Source organism: Rhodotorula paludigena, assembly GCF_050403205.1.
Source record: "Rhodotorula paludigena JCM10292 DNA, Rt_paludigena_JCM10292v1_ctg9, whole genome shotgun sequence".
NCBI classification, from domain to species: domain Eukaryota; kingdom Fungi; phylum Basidiomycota; class Microbotryomycetes; order Sporidiobolales; family Sporidiobolaceae; genus Rhodotorula; species Rhodotorula paludigena.
Genome location: NW_027481449.1, coordinates 216,013 through 242,684, shown reverse-complemented (window position 1 = coordinate 242,684; position 26,672 = coordinate 216,013). Strand labels below are relative to the sequence as shown.

At 63.0% G+C, this 26,672-nt stretch overlaps 12 protein-coding genes across 12 annotated transcripts; 7 read left to right on the top strand and 5 right to left on the bottom strand.

Annotated features, from left to right (window-relative positions):
• Positions 1 to 175: 175 nt before the first annotated feature.
• JCM10292_000941 (ribose-phosphate diphosphokinase) lies at positions 176 to 2,123 on the top strand (the record flags this gene model as incomplete). Its single annotated transcript, XM_076647459.1, has 10 exons — positions 176 to 209; positions 320 to 416; positions 528 to 620; positions 694 to 753; positions 830 to 941; positions 1,018 to 1,065; positions 1,211 to 1,311; positions 1,420 to 1,789; positions 1,863 to 1,919; positions 2,016 to 2,123. 10 exons carry the CDS (start codon positions 176 to 178, stop codon positions 2,121 to 2,123), a joined length of 1,080 nt encoding a protein of 359 aa, XP_076506994.1.
• A 200-nt stretch (positions 2,124 to 2,323) lies between these two features.
• JCM10292_000940 (uncharacterized protein) lies at positions 2,324 to 3,512 on the bottom strand (the record flags this gene model as incomplete). Its single annotated transcript, XM_076647458.1, has 4 exons — positions 2,324 to 2,588; positions 2,667 to 3,002; positions 3,062 to 3,360; positions 3,420 to 3,512. 4 exons carry the CDS (start codon positions 3,510 to 3,512, stop codon positions 2,324 to 2,326), a joined length of 993 nt encoding a protein of 330 aa, XP_076506993.1.
• Positions 3,513 to 3,795: 283 nt separating this feature from the next.
• On the top strand, positions 3,796 to 5,154 carry TGS1 (RNA methyltransferase; the record flags this gene model as incomplete). Its single annotated transcript, XM_076647457.1, has 4 exons — positions 3,796 to 4,159; positions 4,223 to 4,336; positions 4,407 to 4,484; positions 4,547 to 5,154. 4 exons carry the CDS (start codon positions 3,796 to 3,798, stop codon positions 5,152 to 5,154), a joined length of 1,164 nt encoding a protein of 387 aa, XP_076506992.1.
• Positions 5,155 to 5,425: 271 nt separating this feature from the next.
• Positions 5,426 to 6,637, bottom strand: JCM10292_000938 (uncharacterized protein; the record flags this gene model as incomplete). The annotated part of the gene is made up of 5 exons (XM_076647456.1): positions 5,426 to 5,530; positions 5,607 to 5,674; positions 5,776 to 6,148; positions 6,387 to 6,486; positions 6,567 to 6,637. 5 exons carry the CDS (start codon positions 6,635 to 6,637, stop codon positions 5,426 to 5,428), a joined length of 717 nt encoding a protein of 238 aa, XP_076506991.1.
• A 1,100-nt stretch (positions 6,638 to 7,737) lies between these two features.
• JCM10292_000937 (uncharacterized protein) lies at positions 7,738 to 10,415 on the top strand (the record flags this gene model as incomplete). The annotated part of the gene is made up of 10 exons (XM_076647455.1): positions 7,738 to 7,989; positions 8,058 to 8,194; positions 8,253 to 8,362; positions 8,427 to 8,697; positions 8,759 to 8,934; positions 9,009 to 9,326; positions 9,401 to 9,417; positions 9,472 to 9,844; positions 9,912 to 10,161; positions 10,229 to 10,415. The coding sequence occupies 10 exons, from the start codon at positions 7,738 to 7,740 to the stop codon at positions 10,413 to 10,415; spliced, it is 2,091 nt and encodes a 696-aa protein (XP_076506990.1).
• A 331-nt stretch (positions 10,416 to 10,746) lies between these two features.
• Positions 10,747 to 12,312, bottom strand: JCM10292_000936 (class II histone deacetylase; the record flags this gene model as incomplete). Its single annotated transcript, XM_076647454.1, has 8 exons — positions 10,747 to 10,915; positions 10,979 to 11,020; positions 11,079 to 11,211; positions 11,271 to 11,386; positions 11,449 to 11,723; positions 11,785 to 11,949; positions 12,011 to 12,166; positions 12,229 to 12,312. The coding sequence occupies 8 exons, from the start codon at positions 12,310 to 12,312 to the stop codon at positions 10,747 to 10,749; spliced, it is 1,140 nt and encodes a 379-aa protein (XP_076506989.1).
• Positions 12,313 to 13,267: 955 nt separating this feature from the next.
• On the top strand, positions 13,268 to 15,627 carry JCM10292_000935 (uncharacterized protein; the record flags this gene model as incomplete). Its single annotated transcript, XM_076647453.1, has 13 exons — positions 13,268 to 13,320; positions 13,405 to 13,507; positions 13,711 to 13,863; positions 13,919 to 14,002; positions 14,061 to 14,172; positions 14,227 to 14,281; positions 14,341 to 14,396; positions 14,451 to 14,658; positions 14,722 to 14,790; positions 14,852 to 15,041; positions 15,105 to 15,227; positions 15,287 to 15,349; positions 15,415 to 15,627. The coding sequence occupies 13 exons, from the start codon at positions 13,268 to 13,270 to the stop codon at positions 15,625 to 15,627; spliced, it is 1,482 nt and encodes a 493-aa protein (XP_076506988.1).
• Positions 15,628 to 16,400: 773 nt separating this feature from the next.
• Positions 16,401 to 17,486, bottom strand: JCM10292_000934 (uncharacterized protein; the record flags this gene model as incomplete). The annotated part of the gene is made up of 2 exons (XM_076647452.1): positions 16,401 to 16,869; positions 16,933 to 17,486. 2 exons carry the CDS (start codon positions 17,484 to 17,486, stop codon positions 16,401 to 16,403), a joined length of 1,023 nt encoding a protein of 340 aa, XP_076506987.1.
• A 618-nt stretch (positions 17,487 to 18,104) lies between these two features.
• On the bottom strand, positions 18,105 to 19,302 carry SPC2 (signal peptidase complex subunit SPC2; the record flags this gene model as incomplete). Its single annotated transcript, XM_076647451.1, has 5 exons — positions 18,105 to 18,500; positions 18,602 to 18,695; positions 18,759 to 18,922; positions 19,037 to 19,158; positions 19,233 to 19,302. 5 exons carry the CDS (start codon positions 19,300 to 19,302, stop codon positions 18,105 to 18,107), a joined length of 846 nt encoding a protein of 281 aa, XP_076506986.1.
• Positions 19,303 to 19,417: 115 nt separating this feature from the next.
• Positions 19,418 to 21,825, top strand: JCM10292_000932 (uncharacterized protein; the record flags this gene model as incomplete). Its single annotated transcript, XM_076647450.1, has 4 exons — positions 19,418 to 19,651; positions 19,714 to 19,995; positions 20,052 to 21,188; positions 21,256 to 21,825. 4 exons carry the CDS (start codon positions 19,418 to 19,420, stop codon positions 21,823 to 21,825), a joined length of 2,223 nt encoding a protein of 740 aa, XP_076506985.1.
• Positions 21,826 to 21,967: 142 nt separating this feature from the next.
• Positions 21,968 to 23,487, top strand: JCM10292_000931 (uncharacterized protein; the record flags this gene model as incomplete). The annotated part of the gene is made up of 9 exons (XM_076647449.1): positions 21,968 to 22,081; positions 22,141 to 22,293; positions 22,362 to 22,645; positions 22,704 to 22,724; positions 22,777 to 22,949; positions 23,021 to 23,117; positions 23,193 to 23,244; positions 23,307 to 23,334; positions 23,402 to 23,487. The coding sequence occupies 9 exons, from the start codon at positions 21,968 to 21,970 to the stop codon at positions 23,485 to 23,487; spliced, it is 1,008 nt and encodes a 335-aa protein (XP_076506984.1).
• A 691-nt stretch (positions 23,488 to 24,178) lies between these two features.
• On the top strand, positions 24,179 to 26,631 carry JCM10292_000930 (uncharacterized protein; the record flags this gene model as incomplete). Its single annotated transcript, XM_076647448.1, has 9 exons — positions 24,179 to 24,302; positions 24,370 to 24,454; positions 24,534 to 24,892; positions 24,985 to 25,112; positions 25,181 to 25,350; positions 25,424 to 25,694; positions 25,782 to 26,085; positions 26,150 to 26,327; positions 26,388 to 26,631. 9 exons carry the CDS (start codon positions 24,179 to 24,181, stop codon positions 26,629 to 26,631), a joined length of 1,863 nt encoding a protein of 620 aa, XP_076506983.1.
• Positions 26,632 to 26,672: the final 41 nt, after the last annotated feature.

The following is a 26,672-nucleotide window of genomic DNA, read 5'->3' as shown; positions in this document are numbered from 1 at the left end:
GCTGTCTGATCATGTAGAGACCTGCCCTATCCACCCAGGAAGGCGTCAGATTGCGCGGAAGAGGTCGAGACGGGCGACCCGCGGGGCGGGGGAAGCGCGCGCGCGGGTGCGGCCAAGTCGAAACGACGCCGAGCAGCCGGAGCAGCGTCGCGTCGAGCCCAGCGCAAACGCACAGATGCCGAGCAACGACACGATCAAGGTCTTCAGCGGTGCGCACCCCTCCCGCCTGCCCCGCCGCGCACTTCCTGCCGCATCCGCTCACCCGCTTCCGCTCTCGCCGGCTCACCCCGTCCGACGCACCCTCGCTCGCGCCGTGCAGGGACCTCGCACCCGCAGCTCGCAGAGCTCATCGCCCGCCGCCTGGGCCTCCCCCTCGGCAGCTCGAGCATCGTCACCCTCCCGAGCGGAGAGCTCTCGTGAGCTCGGGACCCGCCGGCTCGTCTCTCGGCACCCACACACCCCGCTGACCGCTCCTTGCCTGTGCTTGTCTTGCTCCCGTCCTCGCTGCAACCGTCCCCCGCCGCCAGCGTCACCTTCCACGAGTCGGTGCGCGAGGCCGATGTCTACATCGTCGCGACTGCCAGCGGAGACGAGACCAGCACCAATGGCGCCCTCATGGAGTGCGTCCGCGCTCTCTCGACCACTCTGTACGCCGCCAGAGCGCGAGCGCGAGCTGACCCGACTATCGTACAGGCTCTGCATCATGGCCCACACCCTCCGGATAGCGTCGGCTCGCCGCATCACCGCCGTCGTGTGCGTACAGGCACTCTCTCTTGAGCTCGTACTCTGTCAGAGACTGCGGCTGATTACGAGGAGGCACCGGACGCAGCCCCCACTTCCCTTACGCCCGCCAAGACAAAAAGGACAAGTCGCGCGCACCCATCACCGCCAAGCTTGTCGCCAACATGCTCGTCCGCGGCGCCGGCATCGACCACGTCATCGTGCGTGCCGATTCCTGCTGTCCCGCAACATCCAATATGAGGAGAGTGAGAGACTGACGTGGACGGACCCTTGCAGACGATGGATCTGCACGCAAGCCAGATCCAGGGCTTCTTCGACATCCCCGTTGACAAGTGAGTGTTGTCCGCTCCTGTGACTACTTCTGAACATGCGCCTGACCCGCCTTTGCCCTCGCAGCGTCTGTCTCCTTTCCCCCAGATCGCCGTCCGCCTGAGCTGCCGGCCCTGACACACCTGCATTCTGTTCGCAGCTGTATGCCGAGCCGACCATGCTGCACTACCTCCGCGACACGATGGGACCAGAAATCAAGAACGCCGTCATCGTCTCGCCTGACGCCGGTGGTGCCAAGCGGTGCGTCGTCGCTCTGCGCGTGCTCGGACGCCGCTCCTTCGCCGGGCTACGCGACCGAGCTGTGCAAGAATGACGAGGTGCTCACTGACGCGGCCTCTCTCCTCGCAGCGCCTCGTCGATGGCGGCTTCGCTCGACCTCGACTTTGCCCTGTTCCACAAGGAGCGCAAAAAGGCCAACGAGATTGCGCGCATGGTCCTCGTCGGCTCGGTCGAGGGCAAGACGGCCATCCTCATCGACGACATGGCCGACACGTGCGGCACGCTCGCGCTCGCGGCCAAGCACCTCCTCGCCGGAGGCGCAAAGCAGGTCTTTGCGCTCGTCACGCACGGGATCCTCTCGGGCAAGGCCATGGCGACCCTCGCCGACTCGGCGATCCAGAAGATCTTTGTCACCAACTCGATCCCGCAAGACAACCACAAAAAGGCGTGCTCCAAGCTCCGCGTGCTCGACGTCAGCCATGTCCTCGCCGAGGCCGTCGTGCGTCATCTACCCTGCCCTCACGCTTCATCTCTCTGCGCTGAGTAACTGATCTGCTACACTCACCCCGTAGCGCCGGAGTCACTTTGGCGAAAGCGTCTCGGTCCTGTTCAACTCGGTTCCGTACGAGGTGAGTTGCCGCTTCCTCCCTCGCTCCATCCCAGCGTTACGCGCGTCCGGGGCGATCGGCCGAAGTCGTATAAAGCTCACACGCACTGCTCGACAGGCCATCCAGGACCTCGAGTACCCGATCTCGCCGACGCCGAAAGCGGCCATCCCCGCGCACATCTTCAACGCGGGCGCCGAGCCGCAGACGCCGACCAAGCCGTACTAGACGCTGCGGCGCGCGCCCCGACCACTTGTCCTTACATACCGCATCTCTCCCACCTTGTTACCGCCCGCTCCCTTGTTACCAACCATCACTATCTCTCGCTCCCTCTATGCTGTGCGCTGCAGTGCCATTGTAACAACGACGCGATCGACCTCGACTACTCACACACAGGAGGGAATCGAGAGCAAGGGGAAAGACCAGCATCACCACCACCCGCCGCGACACGACATGCGGCTGTACCTCCTCGCGCCCCTCAGCCTCCCTCCCTCCCTGCCCACCGCGTCCGTGTCCTCCCTCTTTGCCTTTTCGAGCACGTCCGCGTCCGGAATCTCGTCGAGCAGGCTCGCCTCGCGGAAATCGACAAAGCCAAACCCGCCCAGGGCGTTGCGCACGACGTGCCCGCGCCGCAGGTCGCCGTGCGCGACGCCGAGCGAGTGCAGGCGGTCGACGGCGGCTCGGAGTGCGGTGCTGCGAGGGTGGGAAAGTGACAGGGTGGGAATGAGCGCAGCTGCGGGTCGAAAGCGCAAGTTGGCAAAGAAAACGCACGAGTCGAGCTCCTCTCGCGAGCCCGTCTTGTCTCCGAGCCACCGCATGATAATGATCCGGTTTCCCACCGGCGGCCCGTTCGGGTCCCGTTCGGTGCGAAAGATGCCGAGAAACTCGGGGTACAGCTCGCCCTGGCCCTCGCCGCGCTTGACCTCCTGCAGGTGCCGGTACACGTCGGCCTCGTTCGCCGGGTCGTCGAACCCCGGGTTCTTGGACGTGAAAAAGAGCTTCATCACCATGGTGCCGCAGGTCGATCGGTACACGTTGTCCGAGCATTCCGGGTCGGGCGTCAGTGCCGGCTTGTCGTCGCCGAACGCGACGTGCAGGACGTTGGGACTGCTCGGACGGGGTCTAAGTCTCTGTGCAAATCCTCAAACGAAGCCGGCATACTCAACTCGTCCGTGTCGGAGGCGTAGTCCTCGTCGTCGTAGTACGGCGGCGCAAATACGTCGCTCGTCCAGCCGTACTTGGACGTGATCCGCTTGCACTTGCCGAGTCCGAACTCGTCCGCCCACGGGTGGTGCACGTACAGCGTGCTCGCGGCGGCGACTTGCTCGGGGGTCGGGTTCTCGCGCTGCGCGAGCCAGGCGAGCCAGCCGCGGCGCTGTTCGTCGTCCTCTTGCGTCTCCGAGCCGTAGGTCGGAGGGTCTTCTTCGTCGTCCGATTCCCTAGGCTCAGAGGACTGTTTGCAGACCTGGAGGGCCAAGGGAGGTGAGCTCACTTGATGCAAGAAACTGAAGTGGAAGCACGAACCTCCTCGTCTGCGCCGGATGCAACAGAGCCTTCAGAAGGAGCCGCTGATGGTTCGTTGCCGCCCGTAAGGAAGCTCTTGATTCGGCTGAGCATCTTCGAGCCCCAAAGACGGATGCGAGAACACGGACGCGACGGTCGAGCGAACGAATTGATGAAGAAGAGGAGGAGGAAGTTGAGCAGCAGACAGCAGCTGCAGCGGCCAGACGATAGCAGGCCTGTCTAGTAGCTCGGCAGCCCCTACAGGAAGCCTTTTGAGGGAAGGTGAGATGCGCAAGAGGACCGTAGAGATGCGGACAGATCTCTCCGAGAGCTGCTATCCCCTCATCTCGCCAGAAGCTCGCCGAGCCCTGCTCGGAACCGCTCACAGGCCCACACGATGCGCCGCGGACAGCGCCAGAACGCCATCCTCAACTCGCCCGTCGTGCGCAGCTTCATCAACCCCGTCGTCTCGACCATCCCCACGTCGCCTGCCAAGCCAGCGACGACGCAGGCGGGATCAGCACCTTCTGAAACGGCACCGGACGGAGGGGTTGAGGCAGACGAGCGCTTCTTCATCCCGACGCAACCACTCGCGAACGGCTCAGGAGCGGGACCCGGAACGAGCGATGTCAAGGGGAAGAAGCGGGCACGGGAAGACGACGACGACGCAGCGCTCGTGGAGTACGACGCAGTGGCGGGCACGCGATACGGCGTCCCCGTGCGCTACTCGGAGGACAACCTGCCCGAGGAGCTCGAGAAATGTACGTCTCTCTCACTAATTCTGGGTCCTTTTGCTGCATCTCGACTGACGAGCTCGTGTGCAGACTGGGCGCAGCGCTACCGGCTCCTCTCGCGCTTCGACGAAGGGTGCGAGATGGATCGCGAAGGGTGGTACTCTGTAACGCCAGAGAACATCGCCATACAGATTGCCGAGCGCTGTGCGTACCCTCCTGACTCGTATCAAGAGCGTATGGCAATACTCACTGATGCCTGACCGGTCATCTGCAGGTCGATCCGGTGTGATCGTCGACGCTTTTTGCGGTGTCGGCGGCAACGCAATCCAGTTTGCCTTTACTTGCGAGCGCGGTACGTTCGCCATCGCTTGCTTGGGGTCTTGAAGCGCCTGTCTGATAGTTCGCCCCACGCAGTAATCGCGCTCGACACTTCGCCTATCCGTCTCGCCTGCGCGGCGCACAATGCCCGCATCTACGGCGTCGCGGACCGAATCACGTTCATTCAGTCCGACTGGGTTGCCTGGACCGAGCAGTACCTCGCACGGCTCGAGCGCGGCGGGGTCAAGGACGAAGACAAGATCGAAGTCGTGTTCCTCTCGCCGCCCTGGGGCGGGATCGACTACCAGACCGCCGGGTCCGCGCCCGCCGCCGCGAGGAAGAAGCCGCGCCGCTCATCCTCGTCAGGCATCACCGCGATCCCGCACCCGGGCACGCCCACGCCCGCGCTCGTCGCCCCCTCGGCGGTCGCAGCGCCGCCCGCATACCCGCTCTCGGCGCTCGCGCCGCTGCACGGGCGCGACCTCTTCTCGCTCGCGCGCCGATGCACGCGCAACGTCGCGTACTACCTTCCGCGGAACGTCGACTTGCTCGAGCTGGCGAGGCTGCCGGGGCGCGACGAGGGGGAGAAGATCGAGGTCGAGGAGGAGTGGATGGGCGGAAAGTTGAAGGCGGTGACGGCGTACTTTGGCGAGCTCGCGGTTGGGAATGGGTGGGTACAGGAGGTGGACTGTGACGAGGATTAGGCGTAGATGGCGGCGTAGCATTTCGCCAATGAGCTCCTCACGCCCAGGCTGTCCGGCCTGCTTCTCTTTCGAGAGCCAGCCGCTTTCGACAGAAGCAAGAGACCTTGCCACGTTCACCGCGATGTGCAGCAACACCTGCCCATCCGTTTCGATAGGGCAGCAAAGCAATTCGCACCGAACAGCCCGCGTCTCTCTCTCTCGCGAATCGAGGCGAGGGGAAAAGCCACGGGTTGGACACGCGGAAAACTACAACCAGCCCACAGGAAGGGGATTACGCGCGGCGGGCAGCCTTGGCCGCCTTGACGGCGTGCGAGCGCTCGCGGCGCTCGGCGAGGCGCTTGGCGACGATGGCCTCGTACTCCGCCTTCTGCTCGCGCTGCGGAACGCGGAAACAAGGAGTCAGCCGCCGCTCGGGTAGCCGCTCGGGTAGAGTAGGTCGAGAGGTAACGTACCTGCGCCTCGGTCTTGCGACGGGCGAGCGAGCGGAGGTGGCGGCGGCGCTGGAGGCGCTCGGGGGTGACTGCAGAACCAGGCCAAGTCAGTTCCCACGCTTCGATCCAGCTGTTCCCGCCCAGCTCGAGCACTACGGCCCAGCTTTTCTGCGGAGTGAAGAGCACGTACCGAGACGCTGGATCTTGGGCGCCTTGGTGTAGGGCTTGGCACCCTCCTTCTTCGGGACGACCTCGCGGCGGATGACAAAGTTGCGGACGTCGTCCGACTTGTCAAGGTTGAAGAAACGGCGGATCTTGGTCGCGCGCTTGGGGCCGAGGCGCTTGGGGAGGACCTCGTCCGTGAGGCCCGGGATGTCACTCTCGCCCTGCTTGACGACGACGAGGTGGAGGGCGCGGACGTCGGGGCCGACGATGCAGCCGCGGACCGACTTGCGCTTGCGCTCGCCGGTGCGGCGGGGGCGGTAGCACGAGTGGCCCTTGGCGAGAAGGAGGCGGACACGGTGCGGGACGAGGACACCCTGCTTGAGAGGGAAACCCTGCTTCTGTATACGCCAAAGTGCCCAGATGTCGAGGGGCAGGCGAAATCGGAAAGGTACGCGAGCGGGACGGGATCCGACAAGATGGCGGCAGCGGGAAGGAGGGGAAGGGACAGGCGAGGGCGCAAGTGGAACGAGCGCAGGTCGGGCGCAGACATGTGGCGAAAAGGGTGAAGACATAGACGGGCAACACGGCATCAGCGCTGTCGGGACGGGCAGAGCACGGCGGGATATGAGCACGCACGTCGTTGCCGCCGGTGATCCTCACGACGTAGCCCTTGAACTCGTCACCGAGGGCGTCGGCCGGGACCTCCTGCGCCATGCGCTTCTCGTAGAAGATGCGCCTGCGGGTGCGTGCGAGCGTGTGAGCTGGGCGGGTCGCGTGCACGGGAGAGGCGGCGAGGCGAGGAGGAAGCGAGCGCACGTCTTGCGCTCATCATCGATCTCGATGGTCTTCTGCTGCCCGGTGGCAGGGTTGGCGAAGCACAACTTCATGCTGCAAGCGCACGCAAGGCAGGGTCAGCGCGATGAGGCGGGAGAGGGAGCGAGTTGCTGCCTGGCGGCGAAGGTGGTCCGTTCGCAGCGAGCGCCCGTCGCGCCCTCGCCGCCCGCTCCAGGCCCCGCCTGGTCCGCCCAACCGTGCCCAGCGTCCTCGCAGTGCCCGCCAGTGGCTCGACCGGCCAGCTCGTGCGTGCGAGCGGGCAGGCGGCGGTGCCGGTCTCCGTTTTTCAAGGCTCGCGCTCGGCGCGGTCGCGGCGCAGGCGGCGAACGGGAGGTGGGCGGGAGGGGCGCAGGGCACGAGGGCAAGGTGCCGGTAGACTCGCTCGTGCTCTAGGGGCGGTGGCTCACGCTGCGGAAGGTCGAGACGAGCAAGAAGAGGAAAGCCGCGAGCGCCGCGCCCCCGACCTCCGCCAAAATCGCCCTCGCGCCCTGCCGCATCCCGCGCTCGCCCTCGCGCACTTGCAGGGGACCAGAGCCGCTTGGTGCTCTGCCAGAAGGTCTACTCTACCACCACCCCGTAGCGTCCGTACCGCTCGGAGCAACGCTCGTCGTGCGACGCTGCATCCCGCTGAGCCCTCGTCTGCTCGCCCTCCCGCTACGCGATCCAGGTCCGGGTCGAGAGTGCTACTCGGGCCAGTGAGCGCGTCTCAGCACTGCTCGCTAGCCGCTGGCCCGCCCTTGCCCCCTCGCGCTGATGTGCGAGACTGCTCGGATCGCTCTCCGCTTCTACAGCGCCCGGTCCCGCTTTCCCCTTCGAAAAGTTTGCGTACAGGCTCACCGGGACAGCAGCCTTGTGTTGGAACCTGGCGACATGGCTGCGCAGGACCCTCAGCGCCTTCCTCGAGATCTCGCTGCGCCAGCCAATCGCACGTCGCCCCCTCGCTTACCGAGTCTGCCTCAAACCGCCAAAACGCCGTCTTCCGCCGCCTCGATAACGCTTCTGTGTCCCAGGCGCTACGCGACAGACGCGGCATGGGCGTAAAGAGGCAGCCCCGCCTACGACTCCAGGCGGTCTCTTCGTTGCACCTTGCCCTCTCGTTTGTATCTTCTACGAAGCCATCCTCCCCGCTCTGCCCCCTCTGTGCTACAGCGCCATGGCTACCGAAGCTGCCTCGATCGACATCGCTCCCGCACCTCAGCCGGTCAAGGCGGTCCACCCGCTCGCTTCGCTGCAGGAGGATGAGCTCCGCACCATCACCCGTCTCGTCAAGGAGCACAACCCGGGCCAGGTGTGCTCGTTCCGCCGCGCGCTCCTCATCGAGCCGCCCAAGGCCGAGGTCGTCCCGTACCTCGAGGCGGAACTCGAGGGCCGGCCCCGCCCCCGCCCGCCCATCCGTCGTGGTCAGGTGCGCGCTCATTCCGCCTCACGTCGCGCCATTGCTTGCAGGAAAGCGGGCTGACATGCACCTGTCAGGCGCTCTTTTATTTCGAGGGACGCCAAGAATACATGGAGGCGATTATCGACATTACGAACGGCCGCATGCTCGGGCAGCGCCATCTCGTCGGCGAGCATGGACCCGGCAGCGACGAGGAAATGCTCAAGATTGGCGCGTGAGTGCGATCCTTGGGTCGAGTTGATTTGCGACGCTGCTGACGGCGATGATGACAGCGCTGCGCTCGCATCTTCCCTCGTGAAGAAGGAAGTCGAGCGCCTACAGCTGCCCGCAAATTGCCAGGTCATCGCCGAGCCGTGGCCGTACGGCAGTGACGAGTCGGACAGTACGTGATCTGCTTGACTTGCGACGAATTGCCATCTAACTCACGAATCGTCCACATTGTGCAGCACCCACTCGCCTTTCGCAAGTCTGGTTCTTTCTCAACTACGAGCACAACAAGGACCACCCGTCGGCCAACTTCTACGGCCACCCCCTCGACTTTTCGTGCGTCGTCGACATCGGGACCATGGAAATCACGCGCATCGACCGCCTCCCGACCGATCTCGGCATGTCCAACACGGACCCGAACGCGCGCTTCGTGCCGAATGCCGACTCCGAGTATGCGCCCGAACTGCAGCAGAACGGCCTGAGGCGCGACCTCAAGCCGTTCCACATCTCGTGCGCTTCTGCCCACCCCCTTGCACGTCAGCATAGCTGAAGTTTTCCCCTCGCATCGCAGGCAGCCGCAGGGCGTTTCGTTCGACGTCGGCGCCGATGGCGAGACCATCTCGTGGCAAAAGTGGCGCTTCCGCTGCTGCTTCGACGTCCGCGAGGGCATGGTTCTGCGCAACGTTACGTACGATGGACGACCCGTCTTCTACCGCATGGCACTGTCCGAGATGATGGTTCCTTACGGTGCGTCCGGACGACAGCCGGGTTTCTTTCAGCCATGTATGAGCCGCTCTTGCTGACGCCCAGTCTGCTTATAGGTGATCCTCGCGAGCCGCTTCATCGCAAGTCGGCGTTCGACCTCGGCGAGTGCGGCGCCGGCCAGGTCGCGAACAACCTCCAGCTTGGATGTGACTGCCTCGGCGTCATCCACTACCTCGACGGCCTCTCGGTCTCGCCCGACGGCGAACCCGCCATCATCCCCAACGCGATCTGCATTCACGAGCAAGACGCCGGCCTCGGCTGGAAACACACCAACATCCGCACGGGCCGCGCAGACGTTACGCGTGCGAGGGAGCTCGTCTTCCAGCTCATCGTCACCGTGGGCAACTACGAGTACGCGCTGTACTGGATTCTCGGTGCGCGCCACCTGCTTTCTTCCATCGTTCTCGTGCATGCGGACTTACCTTGCATTCGCCTTTGTGATGATTAGACACGGCCGGCACGATTGTGCGTAGACTGTCCCTTCCTGCTTTAACGCCGACTGACATTTCCCCTCCGCAGCACTACGAGATTCGCGCTACCGGCATCATGTCGGTGACACCTTCTGCACCTGGCGTCGACCTCTCGTCGCTCGGGTACGGCACCGTTGTCGCGGACGGCGTCTTTGCGCCGCACCACCAGCATATCTTCAACCTTCGAATCGACCCCGCGCTCGACGGCTACCGGTCCAACGCGGTCGTCTACGACGACACCTTCGCTATGCCGCGCGAACCGGCGTCAAACCCGCACGGCGTGGGCTTCGAGGTCAAGACGACCAAGGTCGACAAGGAGCAGGCATTCGACCTCGACTGGACGACGAACCGCGTTGTCAAGATGATCAACCCGAACAAGGTCAACAAGCACTCGCGCAAGCCTATCGCCTACAAGGTCGTCGGTGTGTCTCGGACGGTATGATAGTTTGCGCGGAGGACAGGAGGCTCACCCTGAGCTGATTGTCGCAGCTCCTCCAACTCAGCTCGGCCTCTTCGACCCCTCGTCGATGCACTACAAGCGCGGCGAGTTCACCAACAACCACATCCACGTGACCAAATACGCCGACGACGAGCTGTGGGGCTCGGGCGAGCACATGTGGCAGTCGCGCGGCGGCCGCGGCGGGTGCAACGCCTGGGCGAACCGCGGGCGGCAGCTCGAGGACGACAGCGTGCTGTGGCTCACGCTCGGCTTTACGCATGCGACGCGCGCCGAGGACTGGTGCGGCCTCCCTTTCTCGTGCGCGCACCTGCTGCCCGGCGCTAACACTTGCATGTGTCGTCCACAGGCCCGTCATGCCCTGCGAAGTCTTCCGCATGCACTTCAAGCCCGTCGGCTTCTTTGAGCAGAACCCGGCGCTCGACGTCGCGCCTTCGACGCAGAACGTCAACAAGTCTCGGCTCGCTTTCGACGGCAACGGGACGCAGACGCAAGAAGCGGCGGTCGAGCCGGCGTGCTGCCGCCCGCGTCTGTAGTGCATCTCTTTTGCTTACTTTTCCCGACTCTGAGCTTGAGTAACAATGGTGCATTCCTGGCACTTGTTCTGCGAGTCTGCGAAAGCGTCCGCAGGGAATTGAGAAGGCCGAATTTTCCGGAACGCTGTCCGACCTGTTCAAGGGAAGTGAGGAAGGACCCCGGCTATGTACACCTCGTATAAAGTTGCGAGCTGTGGCAGCAAGCGCAACCAAATCGCTCAAGACTGACGCTTCCGCCTCTCCGCGCCCTCCGCGCAGAGTTAGCACGAGACCTTGCGCAAATCGCTGGCGCTACCATGAACCCGCGCAGCTGTCGTACACTTGATATCCATTACAAACGGGGAGAGCGATGGTTCTTCGGCGAAAGCGCGTCAAGGTGGCTAGTGAGCGAGTCAACCGCATCCTTCTGCCACGACTCCAGGTTGCTGCCATGCTGCGGGCACAGGATGTGCTCGTACGGGTCGTCCTTGAGTGTGGTGACGCCGGCGAGTGTCTCGATGCTATGATTAGGTCCGGCCAATTCAGCGGAAGCAAAAGCAGCGCAAGGAAGAGACATCACGCACATGCGGTGCACACAGATTGGGACGTAGACGGGCGAGTAGCCGCTGTATGCAGCAGATTCAGTCTTTTGTACTCCCTGAACAGAGGTTGCGCGAGCCACACCCTTCCTGCAGGTAGACAAGCCTGTCGTGCCCGAGCTGGTGTGCGACGTCCATCATCTGCTTCGTGATGCTGACAAAACCGTCTGCCGTGACGCATTGTCGAGCCAGTGGATCCATGATATTTGGGTCGAGCCCTGCAGAGTCAGACCGTCAGAGTTGTGTCGCAAGCTAAAGGCGGTCATTAGATGCGTACCGCTCGCCACAATGATGACTTCCGGTCTGTACGCCAACAGCGCCGGCGTAACGATTGTCTTGAGCGTGTAGTCGTAAGCGCCGTTCCCGCTGCCCGGCGGGAGAGGAATGTTTAGGCTGCAAAGAGAAAGGACATCAGCTTTCGACAGTGCCTCCACAGCGGTGGATGTTGCACGCACTTGTAGCCAAGACCGTTGCCCACGCCGCGAGCCTCAGCAAAACCGCTGTCGGTTGGGAAGCAGCGGTCCTGGTGGACCGAGATGGTGAGGACATCGCTTCGGCTCCAAAAGATCTTCTCGGCGCCATTGCCATGGTGGACGTCGAGGTCGACGATGGCCACCTTCTTGAAGCCAAGCTTCTTGACGGCATACTCGGCACACACAGCGCCATTGTTGAACATGCAGAAGCCGCGTCCACCGGCAGGCTCAGCGTGATGGCCAGGCGGGTGAATTAGCTGTTCGAGATGCAACTCAGCGCGAGCCCTGCTGGCCAGCCCGCCGCCGAGTTTGACGCACTGCGTAACCGTTCTTGATGCTACCATCCAGCACCGCCCTGAGCATGGTGATCGCTGCGCCTGCGCCTTTCATGGCAAGGTCGAACGCACCGCGGCCGAAAGGACTGACAGTGTCGCCGCAGTCTCCGCCGTTCAAGTCGCTCTCGCGCTTGACGCGCTCGACGTACTGTGTGCGAGTCAAGAGGTCAAGCGCTGATCAGAAGACGAGAAGCAGGAGGTCGACGTACGTGCGCTTCGTGCACTCGAAGCACATCTTCCTCCTGCGCAGGAACGATACGCAGTCGCTGCAGGTGGTCGAGCAGGCCCGTGACTTCAATGAGCTCGTGAGCACGGCGCTTCGTGTCCGGGTGTGCAACATGGTGGGGGTGGGTGGCGATTCCAAGCTGCAAAGGTCAAGCCCGAAGATCAGCCAGGCGGTCAACTGCAAAACAAGCACAACACCTACACGGTGGTCGCTCGGCATCAGAGGACTCGCGCCAGTGTCCCACCAGCCGAACGATGCATCCCAGATGTAGCCGGTCGAACGCATTGATAACGAGGAGTCGGGCCAGGAGGCGTAGAAGGGAAGCAATCGTCCAACAAGCAGTCTGCGCGCTCCCACAGGGCGTGCCGATGTCTATCAAGCGAGCAAGCGGAGACATCCGCTGCGGAAGCGGAGATTGCGGCTCGCTTTCAGGCGAGAGGCGACCGAAGCGTCGGAGCCTTCGCTTAGCGCTTCCGCAGCGTCGGGACAATGCTGCGTAAGCTGCGCACATCTCCCAGCGGTAGCAGTGGCTCGGCGAGCCGTGCAGGGAGCAACGATGGCCAGAGCGTTGTCAGAAGCGATGAAAAAAGGGAGCCGCGCCGCGTCCGCGCGAGGGCGTGCAGCTTGACCTTGTGCGGTCCTTTCAGCGTGCAATCTAGTGTCTTGCTGTCTAGGGGCGGCAGCGGTGCAGCTTGACATGGACGAGCTGGACATCGCCGTCAGCCGTCGTCGTCGTCTCTTCGCCTCGACCGCAGCTACCGTCAGCTTGCGTCGAGCGCTGGTCAACGCTGTGCCTAAAGCCAAGACTCCGCGCCGCAAGAACCTGAACCCTGCTATAGACAGAGCTTCGGTTGCTCCCTTCGCTTGTCGTCTCATCTCTTCGCATCGCGAGTCCACTTCGCGCAATCAACTGTTTTGCCTTCCCGCCCTTCGATCGTCCGCCCAGCAGCTCGTCTAAGTGTGTGAGGCCCAGCTGCGAGCAGGGGCGCGGCATGGGGCCGCCCGACTGAATGCCCCGCTCTCGCTTGTCGAACCAATCACGCACCAGCTTCGCTCGCTTCTCGGTTCGACATGAGGTTCTCGATCAGGCCTGCCAAAATCGTGCAGTTTTGCACGCATACGAGGAGGTCAGATCTCGGGGAGAGATAGCGCTTTTGCGGGGCCTACTGCTTGTCCCGTCTTTCTGTTGTTCCGTCTCTCGCTCATCCTCTCACTCGCTCTGTTCCCTACTTCATCGGCCATGCCCACCAATCGCGAGCTACGGACTGCACTCGAAGCCCGCACGGGTCTTTGGTGCGCCCTCCCTCCTGTCTGCCGCCGAAGCGCGAGCAGCCGAAATTCCGAACGCACGTTCACGGCCTGACAACTCCCTTGCAGCATTCCACCGGGCACAGAGCTTGTCGACGAAGAGTACGAGGGGTTTTCAAATGGCAAGGAGGTCCTCATCCCAATTCCTGCAAATGACAGCGCAGACCCGCTGGTACGCCCGTCAAACAGCACTCTTGCACAACATGTAACTGATTCTACATGTTCAAAGAACTGGTCGCGGGCTTGGAAGACCACCTCATACACGCTCTGCCTGCTCTATGTGTTTGTGCAGTGCTATCCATCGCTCGTGGTGTCTTGAGTGCGTTGCAGCTCTCCTTGCCTATCCTTCGCACGCATCTGACCTACGTTGCGCAGTTCTACGGTCCAATGGGCGCAGAATTCGGCGCTAGCAGTAGCCAGCTTTCTTACCTGACGGGCTCCATGATTCTGCTGCTCGGCGTCGGCAACCTGCTTTTGATCCCGCTTGCTTGCGCACACGGTCGCCGCCCAGCATTGGCTATTGCAAACGTACGTTACATCCTGATTCCTCCGTTGCTGCAGCTGATCAGCACATACATGCCAGGTCCTGTGCTCTGCATCGTTTATCTGGCAAGCTCGCGCGCAGAGCTACGGCAGCCTGATGGGCGGGCGTGTGCTCAGTGGCTTGGTGTGTTTCTGCCTGCTTGTACATCAGCGTAATTTGCCCTCTGACACTTGCTGTGCAGGGAGCCGCACTCATCGAGACTATCGGTCCCATGGTCATCGAGGATCTCTTTTTCCTTCATCAACGAGGCAGGGCCAACGGCGTTTACTTTGGGGTGCTCTTCTGCGCAACCGGTGCGCCCGCTCTGCTCCTCCTTGTCTTTGCTTTGCTGACTAGCCTGCGCATAGGCTTCGGTCCGTTCATTGCATCGGTCTTTGCTGAATACTCGACTTGGCGCAATTTGTACGTATTTGTTGCATTCTTAACCGAGGGCGATGTCCCACTCATAAATTTCTGAACAGCTTCTGGTGCTCGTTTGCCACCTCAATGGCCTGCCAAATTGCGCTTGTCTTCTTTCGTGAGTATCGTCAATTCCAGTAGTCCGCCCGTGTTGACAGCGCTCTTGTTCCAGCCGAGACAAAGTACCACCGCACGCTCACTGCTGCGGTTCAGAAGGACCAGTCCAGCGATTGTCCAAACAAGGGCAATGAAGCAGGCTACGTCGCGCCGGCAACTCTACTGGGCAAGGGCCGACCTCCGCAATCCTCTTTTCGCCTCTGGTTCGCTAAGGAGAAAACCGACTCATACTTATGGGAATTTAGTACGCCGCTGCTGCTTGCGTGAGTGCTTCGTATCCACACTCTACTTGTGGTTCCGAACTGACGTCCGCTTTCGACTTTCAGTCAATTTCCGCTAGCACTGTGGCCAAGCTTGGTTTTTGCCGTTGCCGCTATCTGTACCCTCTTCATCACGTACGTCTATTCCTTGGCGAGTATTGCGTCTGATGCTCACGGTCGTGCTGGAGGCACACAGGCTTGTTCAGTCGATCCTTTACACGGCACCGCCGTACAACTTCTCCATTGTGGCTGTGGGCGCAACGAACTGGACCAGTGTGCTGGCCAACCCGATTGGTGCTGTTCTCGCCGGCTGGATGGCAGACAAGTACGTACTCTGGCGTACAAAACGCAACAACAACCTGCGCGAACCCGAGTTCCGCCTTCCGGTGCGTGACACTATGCCTCAAATGCAGCCGGTCATTCACACTGACGTATTACGCGCTGTGCAGATGGCCATCCCTTTCATGCTTGCGCTCATCCTCGGTGTTGCGTCTCTCGGCATTTCGGTCAGCCAGCACGATCCGTGGGCGGTGCCTGTGATTGTGTCCACCGGACTCGCGTCCATGGGAGTGGTGCGCAATGTGGCCACCTGTATCTCGGACAGTTACTGATCCGCCTTGCGACGATGCAGACCGGAACCGTGTCAATCGTGCTTGCGTACAGCATCGACTGCTACCCACGTTATGCTGGCCAGGTGCGACACCGTGCAATTTGAATGGACTAACGGCCTCACTTGCGACTAATCGTCATGTTCGACAGCTCCTCACTCTCGCAACGATTGTCAAGAACGTCCTCGCCTTCGGCTTCTCGTACGGGGCTGTCGACTGGGTTATGGCGTGGTCGTGGAAACGCGCGCTCGGCTGCTGGGCCGGGATTGTCGCAGCTGTGTGCTGCATGGGTGTGCCTGTCTACATCTGGGGCAAACAGCTGCGCGTCATCAGCTCGCGGTCGACGCTGATGAAGGAGGAGTAGTCGCACCGTTCTTGATTCGACTTTCTCTCTCTCTGTTCTGTGGTGTCTCACTATCTGTCAAGATCTGTCTGCTATATGATGCCCTTGACGTCTATGACTCGCCAGGGAGCGCTGAGATCGAGTGAAGCGTCAGAACAAGTGAGGTGGAAGGCCGTTGATACTCGACTGCGGTACAATCCTCCAGTCGAGAACAGACACATCGATGCATTATCAACAACGGAGGAGACTGGGCCTTCAATAGGTACAGACTGACATGCGAGGCAAGCATTACAGTACAAAGGGGCTAGAGAAGGATGGAAACCGACAGCAAACGGCATGCCTCGCGCCACGGAAGTACACGATTTTGCGTCAGGCTGCCGGCGCCTGCCGCCAAGGCCCATGCAAGGTCGGGCACCTGAACGGCCTTCAACTCGACGCCGGCGGGCGAGCGACCTAGACTAATGTCGCGCAGAAGAGCAACGAGATTGGCGCGCTCAGACGCTGATGGGCAGTAGACGGCAGCAACCTGCCGGAGAATGGGCGGAGTCAGTCACACGCGTAGCCGACAGAGTCTGTCACGATTTGAGCGGGACAACACAAAGAGGCGAAGCGCACCGTGAGAGGCAGTCCGTAGCCAAGCACGCGCTCCATCTGTGGCGTCTCGGCAAAAAGACGCGACATACGCATGCGTGAATAGGCGTTCTCTGAGGAATCGAACACTTCGCCGAGCACCTCGCATGAGAGGAGGAGACGGATGCAGTGAAACATCATCTGTGGCACCGAACGCTCAATTTTCAGTTTCGAGGCCTTGAGGACGGGATCTGCGGACACGTGAAGGAAAGACCGACCTCGGTGCCTTTGCGGATGCGCGGTGTCTCGTCTGCTTCAGCCAGGCGGGTCACCTCTTCGGCTTCTTGCAGCAGTTGCTGTGCCTCGATTGCCAGGAGCCCCGCAGCCGTGTCGCCGAGCGCGCTCCAGAGCATACGCGCGTGCGAGCAGAGGTCGTTCACGCGGCTGAGGATGTGCCATATCCTCCGCGACAGCCCGTACGTGAGCTCGAGGTCGCGGTCGCCGGCAAGCGGGACGGGCGTGCACACGCCCTTGTCCTCCCGGAGGCAGAGCGTGAGCGTGCGCCAGACGCAGCCGACGTCGTACAGGTCGTGCCCGACCGGGGTCGTCACGTTGGCGACGAGGTCGGACGGGGAGACTTCGACCGGCTCGCCTGCGACAATGTTGCCCAGGACAAGCAGAACCCGTGCAAGGCTGTGAATGATGATTGTGTGTGAAGCTCTGCTCGCGGGTAAGGGACTGTGGACCGCCACGCACAGCAGGCGTTCGGAGCGAGAATACTTTGTGGGAAGAGCTTCAAGCGCCTCGACGGCCCATTGAGCATGCTCTGCCGCGGTGTCGTATAATCTACCCGTGTCGGTATCGGTCTGCGCCCGATGCAGCGCCGAGAAGCGGATCGCCGCGTGGTAGAGAACCTTGATGTCGGCCGGGTCCGCGTCGTCGCCCCGCCGCTCGGCAATGTTGTGCGAGAAGTACGGGATAACCCGGTGCTTGAACGAATCAAACGGAGGCAACGTCGAGGCAAAGGTGTTGAGACGCAGAGCGACGTTGCCCGCAACGAAGTAGCCGAGATGGGTGGCATCGTCTTCCGAGTCGAAGATGGGAAAGAGAGACGGGCGAACGAACGAAGCGGGTCCGTCGAGAGGAATATGTCGGAGAAGGGTAGAGGAGAGCGTTTGCTCCGTCTCCGGAGAGCGGCGTGGGAGGATTCGGCGAAGCGGCGTGGAAGCCGCGATCGGAGGAGACGAGGTGGACGAGGACGAGGGGGCGTCTACTCGGACCGTCGCCCGCGCGGTCCTCCACTCGTCCATGCTCGGCGGGTAGTAGCACGCCTGCCCGCGGTTAACGCAGGCCGCACACGCGAGTTTCGCGCCCGTCGCCTCGTCCACCGCTCCTTCCGCGCACTTGATGCGGCGCTCCCGACACGCCCGGCACCCTGTCTTGGTTCGTCGGCGTGGCGCCTTCGCCGTTGTAGCTACTGGTGGCATCAGCGGCACAGGTGGCACGGCGGGAGATAACGAGTCGGCCGAGAGTGGGGAAGCGATGCAGCAAACGGTCAGAGGCGTACGTCGCGCGCGGATCGGGCCAGTAGCTCAGGAAGGTAAGCTCCAAGCTGCCCCAGGCAGCTCAGCGACAGCCAAAGGGGTGACACTCGGGGAAGAGAGCCGCCGTGGTTAATTCTCCGCTCCCGTCGAAAGCGTCGCCCTCGCTCTTCTCGCTCACTGCAGATAGCCGCGCAGGACAGTTGGGCGGTTTGGCAGTACTTGGTACGAACGCGCGCCTGCCGGCCTTAGTTGTTCTTGGGCTTCCTGTGCTTCGCCAGTTTCATCAGTTCGTCGTTGCTCTGCCTCATCTCGGACCCAATCCGAACATCACAGCCGGCATGTAACAGCAATGCCCCCTTCCTCCTCGCAAGTACAAACAAGCTATCACCTGCTCTTCCTCCCCTCTGCCTCGTCCCCTCTCGCCGCCCCTCCGCCCTGCAGCTCCGCGAGCCCTTGCTCCAACCACCGCTCGACCTCGGCGCGGGCGATGCGGCCCTCGGAGTCGAACAGCTCGGCGAACGGGCGCGTGAGGACGCGGCTCGAAGAGTGCAGGAGCGACTTGTTGGCGTTGGCCGAGTGTGCGTACGAGAGCGTGAGGGAGTAGAGCGGGTAGGGCGAGGAGGAAAACGGGGAGGAGGCGGAGGGGGAGGAGGGCGGAGGGAGGGGGATGGTCGGAGAGGGGGCGACGAGCGAGAGCGGGAACGGGACCCAGGTGGAAGAGGTGTAGGAGGTCGCAGAGGACGCGGCGAGGGACGAGATGGTAAGGCGTTCGGTCGAGATCTGCAGCGACGGGTGGGCATGAGTACCGATTTCCCGCAACGCATCCGGCAACCGAAAAGCTGTGCACGAGGTGGCGAGATTTAGCCGGGCGGTAAACTCACCCTGGATGCGAACGTCTTGCGCTTCCCCTCGAAGATGATGTTCTTCTCGACAAAGGCGACGTACAGCGCCAGCGCAGTGTTGAGCACGACGTAGCTGTAAGGAAGTGCACGGTCAGCACGTCTGAACAGTGCCAGAGACGGCAGAGGAAGCACGCACAGGACGACGCCGACCGTTACCCAGTACTTGCTCTCCTGGAACTCGACGCGGTAGCCGTAGACACCGGCTGCGGCTGCGACGGCGACGCTGGTCCAGCCGAGCGAGAGACGCACGTCTTCGTGCAGGAAAGAACGCGAGAAGCGGTGGGTCGGGAGGGAGAAGAACTGTGGGAGGAGTCATCGCGAATCAGCGCTCTTTCACTGGGCCAGAGAGAGCCGTGAGCACCGCAAAGAGTGCGCCGCGTCCCCATGCATGCAAGCAGAAGAGCGCGGACTTGCCTCCTTGACGAGGTCGTCTGCGGCGTTCTTGAGCTCCGAGAGGTTTGCGTTGTTGACTTTTGCGGCGGGATCACGCTTGACGACCTGCCCGTCGTGTTGAGCTGCGTCTGCGGGCGTCACAGCTGCGTGCAGAGCGGTTCGTTGCGGTGATGAGCGCAGGTTCGACGTGGACGAGGACGACGAGGCGACGACGCACCGGAGTCTTCGGGGAGCGGCGAGGGTGTGTCTGCAGGCTGCTTGCCCTTGCTCGCGGCCTTCTTGGCCATCTCGGGGCGCGTGGAAGCAAGATCCGGGGATGGGAGGAGCGGAGGGAGCGGGGCCGAGAGAGTTGCACCCGGGCTCACCGCTGCCCTCGCGCGGGACGAGCAGCGAGGGGCGCAGATGCCCGCCCTGACGCAGCTCCTCGCAGACCTGCACGCCCTCGAAACGCCCCACGCCGCCGACTTCGACTCGCGCACCTTCATCGCCGTCCTCCTCGCGCTCGCGTCTGGACACCGCGCACTCGTCCTGCGCGTCTCGCCAGAACGCACACAGGGCGAAAACGACGCACAGCGCAGAGAGCACCGAAGACTCGCGAAGGAGTGGGTCAAGCGCGTCGTCGACGAGGTCGTCTGGGTGCGCTCCCCTCCCCGACCCTCCCCTCTCGCGCGTGCACGCTCACCAGGAGCGCCCCGCAGATCTGCACCGCCATCTTTGCCGCCTCGACACACCGCCTCAAGTGCTCGCAAAAGCTCAACGTCCAGTCTTTCCTCAAGGGCCTCTTCCTTCCCCCACCTCCCAACCCGGCCCATGATGCACCGACCTTGCGCAAGGACAGCTACAGCTCGCGCTCGCAAATCGACGGGACGCGCAGAGGTCCAAAGAGAAGCTTGACGGCGCCGCTGCGGGTCGGCGTGCCTGCAGCAGATCAAGGGGCGGTGCTGGACCAGGAGGGGAGGAGAGCGCGGTCGCCAAACAAGGTGTGCCCGTTGCCCACGCTCGTCTCGACTCCCCACTAACGCACGCTTTTCTACAGCCGGACTCCTCGAACCGTCGGATCCAGCACGCGTCCGATACTGGCGCTCCCCTTTCGGCTCCAACGACCCGCCTGTCTTTCTCACCCGACATGCCGTACACGGGCCCTTCGCCCGAAGACGGCGACTCTTCCGCCGGCGAGGACATGTACCCGGCATCTCCTCGTCTGCTCAGCCCCACTCGCCGCACCACGCTCTCGCCGCGCGTATCGCACAGCCCCGACGGCAAGCGGCTCAGCACCACTCGACGGCACACGCTCAATGCGCGCGATCTCGCACAGAGCCTGGGAAAGGCCGAGGAGATGGTCGGACTCGGCGTAGGCGGGAGCAGCGCGCCGCGGGTATCAAGCTTGCCCGCGAAGCCGCCGCGCTCGCCTCGCAGCCGCGAGAGCAGCGGCAGCGGGTACTTTGCCAGTAGCTCGCCGCGCTCGCCTGGCTTGCCGCATGCGGCTCACCTGCAGCCTGCGGACCGCCGCCCATCAATCGCGTCAATCCAGTCGGGCTTCTCCGGCAGCTCGCCCGCGCTTCCGCCGAGCCCTACCCAGACGCGCTTCCTCACCCCGCCGACCGCGGGGCCCGGCGCGCAGCCCTTCCACCACACTGTCTCGCCCCTCGCAGCGTCGCCTTCGACGCTTTCTCCTTCCGACTCTCTGCCCGCCCGTCCCTCCTCTCCTCGCCGCGCCACCCCTCAGCCCTCCTCGACCTACCCACCCACATCGCGCCCTCCTCCGCCCGTCGCGTTTCCCTCGACGTCCGCCGCCGCGCCCGAGCGCACCCTTCCGCGAGTCGTCGTCCTCGAGCACCTCGAGCGCGCGCGCCCGAGCGTACAGAACGCGCTCCTCGGCGTGCTGCGCGACCAGCGCGTGACGATCGCGCCGGCGCACTCTTCTGCCCAGTATGCGAGCGCGGGGACGAGCTTGCTTGCGCCGGGGAAGAAGGGGGGCGAGGGTAAGGTGGACGATGGGAGCTCGTTCAGGACCCGGAGGACGAACTACACGGCGCGGACGGGCGAGCAGTCCGCTGAATCGGAGGGCACGTGGAATCTGCCGGACGGGTTCTTGTGCGTGGCGGTTGTCTGGGAGGAGGACGAGGGCGGGAAGGAGGGTGAGGGAGGATGGGGCGGTCTGTCGAGGCATCTCGTGCGTTCTGGTCGCCTCCTGGCCTGTGCTTGACTCGCTTGAACTGACCGGGCTTGCGACAATGCAGCTCGACCGCTTCACCCTGTCGCACACGGTCCCGCCATCCGCCTTTCAATCATCTTCCTTTCACGCGCCTCCTCTCTCCCACCCACTCGCCACCCCTGCGCACTCTCTCCTCTCGCCCCTCCCGCTCCCGCCCTCTGCCCTCCCGTCCTACATCTCGGACGCCCTCGACACCTACGTCGCCGACCTCGTTTCGGCCCTGCGGCACCACCCGCAGCTCGACGCCCGCATGCTCACCGCTCGCGCCGTCAAGGAGCTGCGCCAGCTCGCAGGCGTGTGGGCTGCGTTGACCCAGTCCGAGGTCCTCAAGCTGCGCGCGCCCGGCGACAGCAAGGGTACCGCTGCGGACATGGTGGGCGAAGGACGAGAGGGGCAGGACGCGCGCATCCTCGTCCTCCCTGGCGACGTCCTCGCCGTCGTGCTGTCCGTCCTCGGGCACCGCCTCGCGCTGCGCAAGCCGCGCGACGAGAAGAGCCTGTTCTGGGGCAGCGAGCTGGGCGCGCTCGAGGCGCGGAGGGACGAGCGGCGCTTGCGCGTCGAGGAGGTCGTGAGGGACCTGGTCGCGGTTGTGTAGAGCCTTGTTGCTGTCTTCTCGCTCGTGTTGATGTTACAAGTACCCGTTCTTCTGCGCCTCTCCTGAGCCAAGCGCGGCGTATCGCAGCGGCTGTGCCTCTTTCCGCTGAGACGCATTGTCGCTTCTGCTTAGTGGACCCGCTATGTCCGCCGTGTCGGTCCAAGATGCACTGGTCGTGCTGCTGTGCCTCGCCGCGGCTGCTGTACTGAAATGGCGGCAGTGGAAGGCTGCCTATCCAGACTTGGTGATCGAGCAGGTTGAGTCTCGTCACGGGCAGCACGCGGGCAGCAGCTGACTGGCCCATTCCGGTCTTAGATCTTCTTGTACCCTATCAAGGGGCTGCGGCCGCTATCCGTGCAGCGGGCAGAGCTGGCCCCGCTCGGCTTCAAGTACGACCGACGCTTCGTCCTGACTTCTCCGGCCGAGGATGGGTCAAGCGCGTGTCATCTCGCCGCTACGTATCCTTCCGTGAGCGACGAGACCGGACCGGCTGATTGACGTTGACGTCCCGCTGACTCCGCTGCTGCATGGTCCAGCATGCACTCCTCCGTCAAAGCATCGACTACGACAGCTTGACCTTGACCATAACGGCCCCATCCGGCGAGTCTTTCACAACCCCGCTGCAGCCCTCGACGGATGGTCTCGTGGCCGCCAAAGTCGAGCTGCATCAGTCCCCCGTGGTCGCATACGACCTCGGCGACGAGGCTGCCGGTTTCTTTACGACCCACTCTGATGGGCAGGCGACGCGGCTGATGTACCTCGACGAGGCTGCGAGCGCAAACCGCAAGGTGCTGGGCTCCATGTCAGACGGGAAGGAGAAGTGAGCGGAGCTTTGCATCTTCCGCGTGGCACCGTGCTAAACACTCGCGCACCCACAGAGGTATCGCTTTTCAAGACTGGTATGCATGTGTCTTCGTCGCTGTCATATCCGCGCTGATCGTGACTTGACAGCGCCTCGTACATGATTGCCTCGTCCGCATCGCTCGCCGCATTTTCTGCGGCTCTCGGGCGCGACATGCCCATCCTGCCGTTGCGCCCAAATATCGTCGTCGGACCTGCACGTTCCCGTGGACTCGAGCCTTGGGTGGAGGATTTCTGGGCCGAGCTGCGAGTCGCGGGCAAGGGTGCGTTCGCTCTTCGGACCAAACAGGCTCGCGCGATGTGTGCATTGCTGACGCGGTCAATCGTCGTGAAGTGACTTTCCGCTTGACGTCCAACTGCGTCCGCTGCATCTCTCTCAACATCGATTACGCCACGGGCAAGCGACTCGAGGGAAAGGGTCTACCGCTGCAGTGCGTGACCTTTCTGGCGCTCTTGCTCGGCTCGACCTGTTGTTCGCTCGCTCGCTGATTGCCGGTTGCATCAAGAACTCTCGCCAAGGATCGCCGTGTTGACTCGGGCTCGTACAGCCCCGTCTTCGTGCGTTGCCTCCTTCCCGGCCGAGTCTCGTTGCGTCCGCCTGACCCGCTGTACCTCGGCAGGGCCGCTACGGCTTCTCCAACGATGTCGGTACGTCTTCAGTGTAGCTCTCACCACCACGAGCCGAGGAACCGGGCTGAACGGAATTCTCTTGCAGGCAACGCCGTTTCCGTCGGCGACCAGGTTGCGGTCACAAAGCTCAACAAGGAGCGCACTGTTTTCCGCTGGCCCGGAATGGCATAGATGAGATTTCGCAGCTAGATTCACTGTACAGTCCCGCGGTGATCACTGCGCACAGAAGGTCTGCAAGGCGGGCGAGCGGAAACGGCGCGAGTCGCCGCGGGCACTTTGGCTCGAGCACCTCGACGTGTCGGCTTTGAGCACCGTTGTGAGCCCGTACAAGCTGCCCGCTGGCCCAGCAAGTGCCGAGGGAGGTCAGCAGAAATAGCGCGCAGGCGACGAGGGGCCGGCCTTCGAGCGCGCGCGGCATTTTCGCAGCGCCCGCTCGCCGCCAAGTCGCGCCATTCTCATCTACTCTGGCCTCTGCCTCACTCACTGCTCATTCTGAGCGGACCCGCACAGAGCGAGTCGTGTCATGGCCGGTCCAGCTACCACCAGGCTGCTTGAGCGGGCCCCTGAGTGGCTCTTTTCCTGCTTTCTCTTCGATCTCTCCGAGAGGGCGGTGCTGCTTGCTTTCGCTCATGGTCACGCTCATTAGCCCCGGGACCGCTCGCTCCAGTCTGACTTTGACCACCCGCCAGGCCTTCCCGCCCGTTCCTGCCGAAGGGGCGGGCGCTGTTGGACTGGTCGCCTCTCTTCCTCCTTCCTCCCACTCCCTCGGCAACTTTCCCCCTCCTTCCGCCTCAAGCCCAGGCTTGTTCGATTGCTCACGTGCTCAAACGAACGGCAACGAGGTCCGATTCAAGCTCTTGCCATGGCATCGCACTCGGACTTGGCCGCGAGTTTTTCACACCTCCTGCCCCGTCACTCGCACGCCGCGTTGACGCCGGCGGAAATCGCTGAAACGCGCATTGACCCGTACGATGAGGCTACCAAGTGTGCGTAGAGCGCGTTCTGCCCGGTATCGCAGCAGTTCTGGACTCACCCGGCCTTACCCGCGCGTAGACGCCAAGGCGGCAGTCATCGCCATCGCCGCTTCCATCGCGCTCTACGGCATCTGCAACCACATTGCCTCTTTTGTTCGCACCAAGTGAGTCTTACCAAGGGCTTCTAGCCGCAAGCACGACGCGCCATCGTCGACAAGGTCTGACGCGACTTGCTCCGAGCAGGTACGGGGCCCGTATTGGTCGCAGCAAGGCCTACCGCAGGGCGGTCGCTTTCTACCGCTATGTCGAGACGAGTCAGCCCAAGGCCGTCGGATGGATCCGCTTCCCGACTTCGGGCGCAGTCTTCGTCATCGTCATGTTCTGGCTCTTCATCCTCATCTGGTCGCTCGCCGTCTGGCCCTACTACCGCAGCCGCTGGAACGTTGGCAGCCCGCCTCTCGCCATCCGCACCGGCATGTTCGCTCTCGGATGCTTCCCGTTCATCTTCGCGTTCGGCGCCAAGTGGAATATCGTCGGCTTCATCGTCGGCTGCTCGCACGAGAAGCTGCAGGTCTTCCACCAATGGCTCTCGCACCTCTTTCGTACGTTCCTGACGGTCGTCGAGCTGCACGACGGTACTTCGCTCGCTGAGCCGTCCACTAAAATCGAGGTTTCGCCCTGCGCACTCTCGCAGTCATCCTGTCGCTGCTGCACACGTTCCCCTTCGTCTATCTCGGCATGAAGGAGATCAGGCCCAACACCGACGGCCTCAACCCGGACCATCTCTCGCAGATCGCCTGGTCGTGGCACATCGGCAAAGTCGTGCGTCTCACTCATCTTTACCTGCTTTCCCCCCAGCTGATCCGATTCTCGCTGCCTCCGTCGTGCAGTACTACTGGTCTGGTACCGCGGCGCTCATCCCGCTCGCCTGGCTTTGCTGGGCGTCATACACGCCGATCCGCAACTGGTCGTACGAGTTTTTCAAGTACACGCATATCATCTCGGCCATCCTCTTCAGCGCCTTCTTTTACATCCACTGCAACGCCTTGCTCACGTCCTGGTACGCTCCGTCACCGCCCTCTTACCCACCTTCTATGCAGGTCGCGCTGACCTCGTCTTTCGCCTCTGTAAAGGCACTACATTTGGGCCACCGCCGCGATCTACTTGACCTCCTTCGTCGTTCGCTTCGGCCTCATGATCGTCCGCAACGGCCGCCATCTCGCTCGTGGTCGCGTTGAAGCGCTCGCCGACAACGCTATCCGCGTCACGATCCGCCTGCCCCGCGACAGCGGTCACGGGTGGACGGCTGGTCAACATTACTTCGTCAACTTCTGTAAGGTCCGCCCCTTCGAGAGTCACCCGTACACCATTGCGAATGCGCCGCGAAATGACCCGAGCAGCACGGTGCGTCCCGGTTCTGCCGTCTACTCGTTCACAGGCTGGCTCGCCTTTGGTAACGGTCATTCGCTCACGCAAAGATCCCTATCGCAGGCTGCGTCTGACCGCCTCGTCCTCGTTTTCCGCGTCAACCCGACACGCGGTCTTGGACCGCGCCTTCTCTCGCTCGCGGCGTCCTCGTCGCCCACGACGCCCGTCCTCCTCGACGGCCCGTACGGTGGCCTCACTGCTGCGAACCGCGATTTTGGCAGGCACGACGCCCTTATCCTCCTTGCCGGCGGGTCCGGCATGACGTTCTGCACGGCGATCCTGGAGGAGATCTGCGGCCGCGTCCTCCGCGAGGAGCCCGGCGTCAAGGTCAAGAAGATCGAGGTGTGGTGGACCGTCCGGAACGAGAGTGCGTCCGGTCTTTCACAGAGTCTTCCGTTCTCGTGCACGAAGCTGACCCGTCCCACGTCCAGGCGCCAAGTCGTGGTTCGACGAACAGATGAGCCGTGCAGTCGAGCACATGCCCGAAAGCTTTGTGACGTTCCGCTTGTTCGTCACTGGCCAGGACGGCAAGGGCGATTCGAGTCTGGCGGACGAGAAGCTCGACAAGGAGGATTCGCCCAACCCGGGGAGCTCGGTCGATCACTTGACGTGAGTGCTCCTCCTGTTTCCTGGTTCAACAAGCTCCTCCACTAACGCACCGCTCTGCAGGTCGTCGTCTTCGCTTGTCCCGTGGACGGTTGAGCACGCTCGCCCGCACCTTCCCACTCTCCTCCACCAGCGCTTCGCATCCACGGCGACAGGTTCGACTCTCGGCATCGCATCGTGCGGGCCCGCGTCTTTCACGACGGATGTGCGCCGCGCCGTCGCCGCCAAGCACAAGCAGCTCGCCTTTTCGTCGAACGCCGAGGGGCTTGCCGAGGTCGAGCTGCACACGGAAGAGTTTGACTGGTAAAGGAAGGGTGCTGAGTGTCGTCTGTCTCGTGATCAGGTTGT